This window comes from Onychostruthus taczanowskii, unplaced genomic scaffold, assembly GCF_017590055.1.
Source record: "Onychostruthus taczanowskii isolate IOZ18803 unplaced genomic scaffold, ASM1759005v1 scaffold32, whole genome shotgun sequence".
Taxonomy (NCBI): Eukaryota; Metazoa; Chordata; class Aves; order Passeriformes; family Passeridae; genus Onychostruthus; species Onychostruthus taczanowskii.
This window is the reverse complement of record NW_024500572.1, coordinates 7,918,673-7,931,762: the sequence shown is the minus strand read 5'-3', so window position 1 is coordinate 7,931,762 and position 13,090 is coordinate 7,918,673. Positions and strand designations below refer to the sequence as shown.

At 43.1% G+C, this 13,090-nt stretch overlaps 1 protein-coding gene across 1 annotated transcript in view; it reads right to left on the bottom strand.

The window, feature by feature from the left end:
- Nucleotides 1-462: 462 nt before the first annotated feature.
- The window catches only part of PPIL2 (peptidylprolyl isomerase like 2), a 68,108-nt gene continuing 55,480 nt past the window's right edge, over nucleotides 463-13,090 (bottom strand). The window contains exons 17-20 of the mRNA XM_041410279.1: nucleotides 4,284-4,356; nucleotides 4,083-4,145; nucleotides 3,462-3,601; nucleotides 463-1,811 (exon numbers count right to left, since the gene is read on the bottom strand). Coding sequence (XP_041266213.1) covers nucleotides 1,718-1,811; nucleotides 3,462-3,601; nucleotides 4,083-4,145; nucleotides 4,284-4,356 — 370 coding nt within the window. The 3' untranslated portion in view covers nucleotides 463-1,717. The remainder of the gene's footprint in view (nucleotides 1,812-3,461; nucleotides 3,602-4,082; nucleotides 4,146-4,283; nucleotides 4,357-13,090) is intronic.

The window sequence follows — 13,090 nt, the reverse complement described above, 5'->3', positions numbered from 1 at the left end:
CATTTTAATCTAGCACAAAACCAGCGTTTTATCCTTATGGATTAATAAAATTGCCTATCTCAGCTCTAGCAATGCTCTGAACTTGACTACTCAAAAGTGTGCTGAAGTATGAGTTAGGTAAAGGGGATCAATAACAATTTATCATGAAAGGGCCAGCCATCAAGAGGTTCCAATAAGACAGAAGAAACTCAGCTTTAGGAAAGTACCATCAAATCCCCTGTTCCAGTAATCAAACGTGTTATTTCAAACTTAGACGTTTGCAAAACAAACTCCCCCTATTATTCTTTCAAATTAGTTTGAACTTCCTATAATTTAACAAAGATGTAATCATATCCGCAGAGATCCCAGAATTCCTCATGAGCATCTTAAAAAGCAGGAATGAATCATTTCCTTGTAAAACAATCAAGTTTGCAATGCTGTGATCTTAGAAGTAACAGTTGAACAGTCTAAGTCAAACACTCAAAAGAAAATAAAAGCATTTAATGCAAAATATTTCCAAAAGTTTTTACAGCAATTTCCTATAAATGGAGTCTTTTCTTAAAGAATGAAACCACTGATACAAATGTATTGTTCCAAAGGGGATTACAAAATTTTCTCCTCAGCCACACAGGAGGTAGGGAGGGCATTTCTTTTATCTGAAAACAGCTAAGACAAAGTGAAAAGTGATATTCAGGATCTAGCCTGCTATGTCTAAGTTATGGTAACACACAGACTCTATATCACAGGCTGATATATATCTTTACCCCATAAGGCCTTTATTAAGATTCCTAATGATTTGTGGTTATGTAATGGAAATATCTGAGATGCCTGTCAGCTACATTATGTGGTTTTTCCTAATGATGGGAAGCCTGACATTGGAGCAGACTATGGGGTGCATTAACCTGCAAGGACCAGGCTTTCAGTATGGGTGTTAAAAAAAACAAACAAAAGAATTGTTTCTATTCCTGCTCAGTTGCTCAAGGCTGTAGTTTCTGGCACCTGAGGGCAGGTGTGAACTGGTGCATCCTGGCACCACTGGCTGTCCAGTGGCTCAGGGAAGGGCAGCCACCGGGAGGAGTAAGTGGTGCAGCTGCCCTGGGCTCCCCATGTAGATTTGCAGCCTCCCAGGCTGCTGTTGGAGGCTTTAACAGGTACAGAGAGAGCTCATTTGGAGTGAGCAAGGCCCTTCAGGTGACAGCAGTCAGTCCAGACAAAATTGGTCCTTGTTGAGAAGCAGCAGGAGGCAGCTGGAAGGTAAGGGCAGGACAGGCTAGAGCCCTTCCACAGAGCTCTCCAGCAGCACAGGAGCTTCCCAGCACATTAATTCATTCCCTCGCTTGGCACACTTGGCTGGTCTGGGAACGATTACCTGTAAAAGGAGCTCTTTCACCACTGTAGCTGTTCACTGCAGTAGTGCCCTGCAAGGCTGGGCTCTGCCTGGGCTGCTGCCAGCCAAGCAGAGAAAGGCTCCAGCTGATCCCTGGGGAGCTGGGCTGCCTGCTCCCTGCTTTGCAAAACAACAACAAAACAGCCTTCGAGGAAGATGCAGTGGGGGAATGTGCTCTCTAGAAAACAAAGCCACATTAACCAGCCTCAACAAAGCAGCAGTTTTCTCTGCCAGTGGAAGGGCAGGCTGGTGCCTTCCCTCCCCAGGACAGACTGTCTTTTGGGCTCTCTGGGGCCACGTGGGAGGCTCCTGTTTGCGCTGTGCTGCCCCAGTGCTGGGCTCCCCACGCTGCTACCAGGAGCTGAAGTCGCCGAAGCCTGTGCTCTTCTTCTCTTTCTTCACAGCTGTGCTGGTTGAAGGCCCATCATCCTCCACGCTGCGCTTCCTGCAGCCAGAATGAAAACAGCTCTGAGGGAGTCTTTACTGCCAGCGGGACCAGGGCAGCTTGGATGCCTGTTCTGCCTGTTCTCTCCCAGCACCAGCTATAATGGAGCCAGCCCATCCCTTGTCAACTAGACAGGAGTGCAAGCTCTATGCCAGCATGGGTTGGCATGCCCAAAAAGAGGGAGCGTGAGTCCATTGAGATGGTTTGGATCAGGCTTTGAACACTCCCAGGAATGTGTTCAAAGCACAGAAAGTTCTCCAGGCCAGAGCTGAAGATTTAACAGCTGTACCTTTTTAGCATGGTCAGAAGAACATGAGCCATGAGTTTTCCCCACACCTTCTCACCTGCACTTGTGGCAACAAAAGGATTTATGGGGAATTTGGTATAAAGCAGCTGGGAGAGCTCTTCTGATCTTTCCTGTTCCTTGAGCCCAGCCTGTTGCAGTTGCTGCTATTATTATCAGCCTCTCTTGAGCAGAGCTTGCAACCCCAGGGAATGCTGTGCCACCAGCTCATGTGCTGTAGTTTTATTGTCAGATATCTGTAGCTGATAAGGAGAACACCAAACCCTAAATCTGCCAGAGCAGGCTGCAATGACTGAAGGTCCTTTCTATACTACCTGGTCTTTTCCATAGGGCCACAACTGCTGGATTTCCTCTATAAATAAGAGTGCAGTGTGTCAGCAGTTTTAAGCTAGACATAGTGTTTTAATGGACACACAATATTCTGCAACTGAAAAATTTTACTGACACACTAAACTGACCTACTGAGCTAACATATTTCTGTTCTTACAGTTATGCAAATGCCTGTAAGTCACAAAGGCACACACAGGCTGATTAAAAGGCTGCCCAGATCTGTGTATGCATAAATACAGGCCTTTATGTAGCAGACAGACAACAGCATTTTTGCAAATGCTTTTAGAGAAGTCTGCTAAAAATCAAGTGGAAGGCATTTATTTTAATTTTTCCAAAACACATGCTAAGCTGCTGCTCAGCCAGGATTCTGTGCTGTCCTTATGAAAGAAAGCAGTGCTGCCAATCCTGACAGGGGTACAAAGGGTGTCTGGGAGAGGGTGCTTTAGGATAAGCCTGTCCAACCAGCCAGGCACCCTGGAGCTACTCAGCTGCCCTGTGCTCCCATAGCAAGCCTGGGAGCCTGCTCCCCTTTCCAGCCATTTCAGCTGTGCTGGTGTAGCTGTTTGTGTGGCTGGACTGGGAACCAGAGCAGTAGACTGATGGGGGCCTGGGGCAGCTACTTTGTGCAGGGCAGAAGTTGCTAAAAGAGAAACATCTGTGGGACCGTGGCCTTCAGAAATAGCTTCAGAAAAGGAAGAGGATAAAAGATGGTGTAGAAGTGACACAGTACAGTTCCTCAAAGATTTCTGAGTTCTGGAAATGTATCTATAGTTCTGAAGTCAGCAAATGCTTTTAAAGACCAGCTTGGTCATGTTCAAGGGCTAAAAGAGAAGCTCAGTTAATGTGTGACCTTGAAAAACAACAGAACTGAAGTAAACTCTTGACTGTTAGGACTACATGAGGGTGTCTTTGCTGGCCTAAAACAAAAATCTGAACAATGGCACTGGACAGGGGCAGCATCCAGCAGGAAAGGCACCTAAAATATTCAGCAAAAATCAGAAGGACAGGGAACTCACGCTGCAGCCATGTTGATGTATTTTCCAATCCCCTGACGGTAAGTTTTAGGAGTCTGAACCTCTTTCTTTGGTGGGACCACTTCAGTTTTTATTTTGGCTGCTTCTTCTTCCTGCTGGAACTTCTCTCTTTCAGCAGCGACCTGTGGGAAGCAAAGGGTGCAATCTGTTGCAAGAGATAGTGCAGAATAAGGAGAAAATGTCTACAATTCTTTGAAGCTTTAAAGCACTCTAAACCAGCAATCAGCACTGCTGAGATTACAGGGCAGGCTTTAGGAGACAGCCCTCAAGGGCCACTACAAACAGGCTCTCTGCAGCCACTACAGCAAGACTCCTTCTCACCTGCAGCCACCCACAGCTACTGGGGGCATTTGAAAGGAAACCATCAGAAGCCTGATAGACTGGGAGCTGTGCCAGACTCAGTTACAAGAGTAACTCTGCACTGAAAGAGCAACTGGGATCCTGGCAAAAAGTTAATGTTGAATGGCAGCTGCTTAATCTTATCTGGCAACCAGATGGACCAGGGAGCTGCCCATGTGCAAAGAAAAGGCATTAAGTTGCAAAATTCTCTCCAGAAAAGCTTTGGCCAGTCACAAAAAACCTCAACCAACCAAGCAACCTCACCTGTGCATCTGCCTCTTCATAGGGATCAACAAAAACTGTTGTTGTCTCAATTCTTATTTCTTCCTGGAAGCAGAAAAGAAGAACAGCAATTCCATCTGCTGATTAAGTTGTGCCATCTCCCCCTATTTTGGTTTCAAGAAGTGTCAGCAGAGTGACCAGCACTGCCATGTGAGGCCACTGCCCCCAGTGCTTCACACATACCTTGGGACGGTCTGTTTTTGGGTCACTTTCCACATTCTCCATAGCAGTCAGAGTTTCAAAGCCACCAACCACTCTTAAAGAGGAAAGACATGGTTATTCAATTGGCACAATGTACTGAAAATATTCTTACACCCTTACCTTTAATATATCTCATTTATGTCCACTACTCTAGCAGATTTTTAAATCATCATGTCTGGGGAGAGAGGAGTCAGCAACGGTGTTTGGAAGACTTAAGGTAATGTCATTCAGTGTGGAAGATAAGAATTCTTTCCTCAAATATGGGATTTGAATTTAAAATTAAACAGAACATGGAAAAGTCCAACACTCAGAGGCAAAGCAAAGCCCAAAACCTGGAAGCCACACAAACCAGCCAGATGAAGAACAAGTCTTTTTTTCTTCTTTGTTTTCAAACTGTATATGAGACCTAAGAGTGTTATCAGGCAGAGAATGATACCTACAGCAGCACGGGAGAGCAGTGGCAGAACTGTCTGCACAAACACCACTAACACTGAGAGCACAGGATTCCTCCAGAAGAACATCATGACTGTGAGCTCGTGGAGGCTCTGGGAAGGCAGCAGAGCATCAAGTCACAGACACAGGGTAAGGCCAGGACACTTCTCAAAGCACTTTTCACCTAGGAGGGCTTAGATCCCTGGCTTCTCACTCTTCAAGTCAATATATCCAAACACTTGCTTGAAAATGTTTAAGGCTAAAGGCTTTCTGGACTGTTGCATGTTTATTTTCAAAAAAAATGTGTGGAACAATGGGAACATTCTAGAAAAGCATATTTAGAAAGGATAAATGGGGAAATCCAGATAATTATAATCCTGTCATCCTGTCATTTATCCCAGCAAAATAATGGAATAGCGGAGACAGGACATGATTAAGAAAGAAAGGAAATAAGTAACAGCAATCAACAAGGTTTTGTGGAAAACAGTGTCTGTCAAACAACCTTCTATCTTTGAGACAACAGATGTGGCTAACAGGGATAGCAGTGTCCAAGGAACAGACTTCTGGAAGGCGGCTGATATTTTGATTGAGGAACCAGAATGATCTGAAGTGAATACAGTACACATTAAATAAAAAATTGGCTGACAGGTGTCAAAATCTAATTTTAAACAGGAACCACTGAGTCAGTATGTTTTCAGAGGGGTCCTGCTGGGATCAGCTCTTGGTCCCAGGGTATTTAACACTTTTATCCACCTCATCATCCACAATTAAATATGAAAACAGCTATTCTTAGAAGAGCAGTAAATAAAGAGGAAGACAGGCTGTTGATGCTGAGTGATCCAGATCCATTAGCAAAGCAGGCTGTAGCTGGACAACATCTGTTTTAATAGAGCCAAGCCACATGGCCAGAAACCAAAAATACAGCCCATACTAACAGCTGTGGGACAATGAGAAGCAGCTGTAATTCTCACAAACACTGCTCCAGGAGCCAGGGGAGTTTGGGGTCAGGAGATCAGCAGTAGGGGCAGGAATTGGCCATGAGGAGTCCAGGGGTACCCATGGGACAGGGCAAGCCAAGAGCCAACAATCCCCCAACTTCCACAGAGGGGTAACTGTTCTGAAGCTTGATTGTTCCTGGGACTACAGCACCAGCACAGGTAGGCTGGCAAGGGATGGGCAGATGAAATGGGGGAAAATCAAATTAAATGAACCTGGTGGGGCAAAAGGATACCAAACTGATAGAACATGTAGAGCATTTTATGACCTAACTCTGCTTTCATATCAAAAAAATAAACACACATTATATTCACAGTCACCTTTATACACTTTATACACCTATTCCAGGGTATTTCCCTCTCACAGACATCTGTCCAGTCCCAGCATGGCAGAGTCTGCCTGCCCAGTACCAGGAGAGGCCTGACTCTCACCTGCCATGGTCTCAGCTGATCCAGTGGAGAAATACACTTCCTACAGCACTCCCCAGTGCCCTCAGTGCCACCCTGTGGGCTGGGACAGGCTGTAACCACAACCAAAAGGACAGACCCCACCACAGAGAATGAACTGAGACAGAGGGGGTGTTCTCACCTGCCCCAGCACAGCTGTGCTTGCTCATGTTTCAGTGCTGCTCCAAACTCTATTCCCCAAGGGCCTGCTGATATTCTGTAATAAGGCTGTGACTTTTAGGTGCAATTAAAACCCATGGATGCAGGCTAGAACAGCCTCAGTCATTTGTGACTGGAGGGAGCAGACTGGGGGAGGCTGCACAGGGCTTGAGGACCCTGTATGAACTTTGGAAAGTTCATAACAAAAACTCAATTTTAAAATCTCTCTCCAGGCCAATATCAGATTGACTTATAATACTGGTGATTAACACCCAGCCCAAGATATATTCTGTATTTTAACTGCCCCAAAGGAAACTTCTGATTTAATATCGGAGGATTTTCTAGCCAACAGCTCACTCATTATCTGCTTGTATGTTTTCATTTAATTAGGTTTCTGATAATTTGAAATGGCCAGATCAGCTGTGCACTGGCAATCTCAGCTGAGTAATCCCTTAGCCCATAGCTAGACCTCCCACAATATTAGCCCTAATGCATTTTACTGATGCTACCAGATCTTCAGTTGTTCTGCTAATTAAACTTTATTGGTAATATTTTGTCACTTGTACCTTTTGAAAGGCTGCAATAGACATGGCATTCACAGGTCATCAGTAAATGACCTAAACAGTCTATTTTGACATGACTGTTAAGGGCTAGGGGGGAAGAAGACAAAGTTGTTGTGCCTGCAGTGCATGTCATTCTCTTTTCTTCTTCACTTCTTGTCTCTCAAGTGGAAAATTGCTTCCTTTTCTCTCCCTTGCATTCTCCAACATTTTGCACAGAGTATCTCTGTGTACTACACTGTCAGCACAGCCAGCTATCAATATATGTTTTTGTCTTTATAAAGACATTGCTGCAATACTGATAAAAAATAAAAACTAATTTGAATACAGACCACCAGCTCAGAGGAGAGAGCTCTGACCAGAGGGACAGAAAATAACCTACAAGTCACTTTTGTTCAGGGAGCACTTGGGAGCTTTTTCAGGGTCAGGCCTGGCTGAGGCTGACCACTAAAAATTAACATCCAAAAGGACAAGGTCTGATTGCAAACATCACCCATCCAGTAAAAACTGAACTACACACTAACCTGGCAGTCAGAGCTGGATGCAAAAGAAATATTGCATATTCCAGACTGTGAAGGCTTTTGCAAGCTTTCCTCTGATCTAAGAGACAAGGTATACGCAGGCCCTTGAAATGTTACACATTGTTATTGTCAAATCTCATGATGTTACATTGCAGCACTAAAAGCAGTTTGATGAGATATAATGTGTCAAAGCCCATGCACTGGCATCCCTCACAGCAACTGCTCGTCAGTGAATGAGGAAACCAACACACCAGAGAAGTTTTGGGGATTCTCTGCTAGTCCAACAACACATATTTTGGGCCAAGAAAAAAAGCCCATGCAAACTATATGTAGAAATGACCATCAGATCAGTACATCTAAAAAATCCTCTAAAGAGTGAGCCACTACTTAATATTATTCTAATATTGAAGGAAATCTGCACATAATTTTCAGTAAAAGCAAATGCAGATTCCAGAAGTTCAGACTCACATCCCTTTCTAGCCTTTACGCGTGCTAAACGTGAGGCACAGACAGTGACTGTTCACACTCTGTTGTCCGGTCTCGTGCAAGGTCACTTCTGCCAAGTTGGGAGCCAGCATGGCAGCGAAGGGAGAAGGGCATAAACAAGTTTAACCTTTTCCACTGCTTCTGGCTCTATTCCTTTTTTAAGGTGTCATACATGCTTTGTCCTAAACTGATTGAGTTTTAAAAAGGTGTTCAGATGACACCCTGCAGTGAAAAGGGTGACACTTTCAAGACACTATTCACATCAGAACAACCAGTGGAACTGAGAGTTTGCTGTGTGCTTCCAGTAGATGTTGAACAGAGAAATTATGATCTCAACTATATATTTAGCTCAGCAACCCTGAGACAGCTTGTATTTTTAGAGGAGCTTGATAAATGTTGCATTACATTTAAGCATGAACGACAAGGCAGGTACATTTATGGTATTTTTTTTCTGTTAGCATAGGAATGAAAACAAGAATGTGCCCTTGCTCGTGCAATTCTGTTTTCTTGAAAGCTGGCTAAGCACTGGAAATCTTTGCATTTCACATTTAGATGTGTTATTAAAATCTTTCTTCCTGTTAAGGCTCCTTTATTTAAACTAGTAACCTTGCTTCAAAACCACTGCCAATGCCTTTGCATGATGAAGAAGTGAAATATCCAGAGCAGGCTCTATCCATTTGCAATGTGCCAATGAAGGTCTCACTGTATATTAGTTAGTGCTGCCCCAAAGAAAACTGCATCTCCCCTGCAGGCCCAGAGACATTCACACGTGAATCTATTTCTCATACTTTTGTTTGAAAGAATTGTAGGAATCAAGCGTTCTGCAATGCTGGGGATGGCAGTGAGCCAACATGATAGAGTTTCCTGGTCAGAACATGATACAAGAACAATGTCTGGACTTTTTTTTAAAACCGGCTTTAAACTACAAACAGAAAACAGAAAGAAAAATTGCTCTTTTGTAAACACATTCTGCCCTGAAGGTTATTTTTATAAAAAGGAGAACACACATTTATATCCACGCACAGAGGGAACAACACTTATGTGCACAAACACGTACGCTCAGGACAAAATGTTTTCTATGCATACACCCAATCTGCAGTGGAGTGAGCAATTCAAATGCAAGAAGGATGCAGCCAAAACATCTCCCTCTCTCTGCTAGATAAGGGCTTCATCTAGCAGGTGAGACACGGTAATAAAGGGTGATGAAAATAAAACAACTTATTGAAACTAGACTCAACAGATGAACCTGGCACGAAGGGACTTCCCTGCCTTGGCACAGGTCCCTCTTCAGAGATCATACAACTGTTTTGGAAACAACAGCAGCCCTCATGCAGCTCCAACAGCCCAGTGCTCATGTGTAGCCATGGCTTCCACAGGGAGGCCTGGCTCATTTCCCCACCTTGCTCTTTGCTCCTTTCCCAGTGTCTGGGGAGCAGATTCTGCAGTGCAAAATTAGGTCAGTCTCCCTACACAGAATCAGCTCTTCTGCTGTCACAGAGTTTCTCCAATCTTCAGATGTACTAAAGCAAAGAGCCACAAGAACATGAGTTTTCCAGTATAGAAACAACTAGGATTCACTGATTGAAATCATACAGGGAATGTTGCAAGTGGAAACAATGTGTTACACAACAGTACCTGGGTAACTGAATAATGCCTGGTAGTTGCTTTATGTAGCTAATTACTTTAGAGGACAAGAGTTACTTTCATTGCCCCAGTCTACAGAATTGCAGTAGAAAGCACTAAACGGGTTAAGGAATACTTAATACAGAGTGATACTGATCCAAGGGAAGAACTCTCTTCCACAAAAGCATCTGGCAAGGAGAGAAGGGAAGAAAAGAGAAGAATAAGCTGAATGCATGTCAGCTATTGACTGATGCCTCCAGTCTGACCAAGCCTGAGGTTTCCCAAACCGCCTTGTTCATTATTTCTGGGAACAAGAGAATTGAAGAATAAGCAGCAGAAACCTTGAGAAACAGTAAAAGTTATGCATGTAAGCAGATGTGTACAGCCTCATAGCAAAGAGAAAACTGTCCTTGACATACCCATCTCCTGTCTCAGTTGCCATTTTCTTTCCTCAGCTCTTGACAAACACAAGTGTTGCTCTAATAAACACACAGAACTGCTGTACTGATAATTTCCAGCTTTGCCACTCTGACCACAACACCTTTCTCTCTGCTCCCTCTATTGCCCTTCCTTTTATCGCATCACATCACATCACCTATCTGCAACATGTCCTCATTTTCAAGCCCACCATGCTCTGCTTGTCCTAAATCTCACCAAAAATTCTGAAAGCATTTTTCTCCTTCTGTTGATCACTTTCTACTACTATTTTAAATGTGCACATTTTTATGTGTGCCTTTAGCTTTGGAACAGGCTCCCAAAAAACACCGATGAAGAAATTTTGTTTTTTCCTGAGGCTTTCTTTTTCCAAAGGTGGTGAAAGGTAGGCTGAAGTGGGTCACTGTCACAACTTCCCTGTATCTATATGCAATCTCTTTTCTACTTACCCAGCTCTCAGGGACAGAGATTATGTTTCTATTTCTGCTAATAAAGGGCAAATGTACCAGGTCTCTGATCCACAAGAGCTGTGAACTATTGCAACAGGAAACATAACAACACATGGATGGGATATGCTTATACCTAAATTTCATCAAGAACACCAAACAGGAACCTGAGCTTATTTGCTGTTTTGGCTGTAGTTCCTGCAGCTCCTGCAGGTCCCAGCACAGCTGAGGCCCAGCTTGCAGCATGGGTTAGGAGACTGAGGCACAGAGCCCAGGGCAGCAGCAGGCAGGATCCTCCCCAGGCAGCAGCCCCCTGAAAATGCTTCTCATCCCCTCTGTGCGGAGCAAAGGCACGTCAGTTGGTTGATATTATCTCAGTTTCTAAATTAAACCTCTTACCAGCAAGCTAAAAGCCCACAAAAACCACCAGTTGGTTTTCATGTTAATTACATCATTCTGTAAGTCAGAAGAAATAGTAATTACTAGAGATGGTAATTACTAATTTAATCTAGGCAGCTCTGTTGGAGCAGGAAATCCATGCAGCCTGCAATACACCTCCAAGGGAAGGCATTCTGCTCTCACTCTCTGTTTTGGCTCCCCAGCCATGCCAGATTATCTCCTTTCTTTTCAGTACCCACATCCTCATCACTGCCACAGTGAGGATGACAACCATGACGAGCCCTTTCCTGTCCTCCACCACACCTTTCTCCTGAGACATAAAAATTCCAGTGCATCAAGGCAGACACATGTCAGCTCTTCACTGTCCCACTGCCCAGGTGTGGGCATTTATAGAGTCTCCTACATAAAAATTGTGTTTCAGACCAATGGGGACATGAATAAGATACATTTCCAGAAAAGGCACTTTTCAATGTTGCATCCCACAAAGGACCAAAGAAACAAAGAAAGGAGCAGGGAATGGTTGCCCTTTCACTCTTTTTTGTTCTCCTAAGTATGCAAAGTTCCATACAAATTACAACCAGGTCAAACTGTGCTGTCCAAGATACCTGTGTGACATTAACATGGACCAGAGTCACACAGGAGTAGCTGAGAGTACAGTTCAGATCAGAGCATTTAGGTTTTTATATTAACTGAAATAAGTAATCTTCAGATCTATATGAAAGTCACAACAGGCCAGTAAGCATCCAGTTAACAATACAATTAACCACTGATGGAAACAAAGAATCCTGATATCATGGGTTCATTCTGCTCTTAAACCTAGATATTATTCCCAGATATGCTTCCCAGATATTATTGCGCTATAATCAGTTCAGATATAGTCACCAAATCCCGAAATCACCCAGGATCTAAAATATCAAACTGGAGTTTTAACTAGAGGTACAATCTCTGGCATCTTCTGGCTTTTATGACTTTTAAAAACAATGCAGGTAAAAACAGCTGATGGATTTTGATGACAAAATACAGATCTTAAAAGCTACACACATCAACCTTTTATTATTACATTTGTAGGTAAATTCAATTATTCAATAATTCAACTTGTAGATTAATACAGACTGACTGGGATACATATATCCTAGCATCTTAATTTTTACCTTATTTGGATTGATCTTCATTTACATGCAAGACAGATCAGAGTAAAATTCCCCTGCTCTGTGTTCCTATGAAGATGTCACTCAGTTTTCATGCAGGAAGCCAAATATGATTCTAAACCAACACTTTTAATAAATTTTTTCCACTGTATTTCAGCTGAAAATATAAGCAGCACCACTTCTTCACTGTGGGACCTAAGCTCAGATTTCTGTTGCAGCAAAGACAATTCACAAATTAAGACAGTCTTTGCTAGAACTGCAAAAATCTCTGCTATATATACTTAAGCAGATTTACCTGGACTATGTAATTCCTCTTTAAAGGGCAACATACAGTGTGAAACACCATCTGAGCTATTTTGCTCCAAGGTACTTGAGGTATTCAGCACAGTGTGAAGGCTTTGAGGAGCACACTCCCTGCACCACAGAAAGCCCAGCTTCTCTCAAAATCCTTTCCTGGTGAATTCTGGTAAAACTGGAGCACACTGGGGAAACACAGCAAAGACACAGGAGGACTACACAGGATGCTCACTGAGGCCAGGCTGCACCAGAACTGAAGACCAGACACATTTTCAGCTGAGCTGTCCTAACACAGACACTCCTTGATTAGGTGCCCAGCTCAGGTTAACAGCATTACTGTAAGGGATTTGAAGGGGTTTTTGAAAGGTGGACTTAAATTGTTGCTGAAGTGAAGTAGTCCTAAGATCTGGATAAGGTAACTCCTCCAAGAATTACTGACTCTCAGCTTTTAGTATTAGAATTTGTTTTATTTCTCTGATTTCACAAAAGGACAAGGGAATTTGGAATTTTTCTAGGACAAACCTGAGAAAGAAAAAAGAAATACATTTCCAAGAGTGCAATTTTTGAAGAATCAGTATTGGAGCTAACTATTGTTAGCACTAAAACAAAGTGCCATTAAAATGAAGAAGTTTCTGCTTCAAAAAGTTGCAGGCAGGGCTGATGGATTAAATACATCACTTTCACTGTACAGCACAATTGCATAACATTCAATCAAAGTAAACAGCACATGGTTCTCTTTTCCATTGCTGATTTCCAAATGAATAGAACCATGAAAGGAATAAAACCCCAAATCTACAAGTAAAAAAGATTGTAAGATTCTCAGGAACTCCCAGTGCAGCAG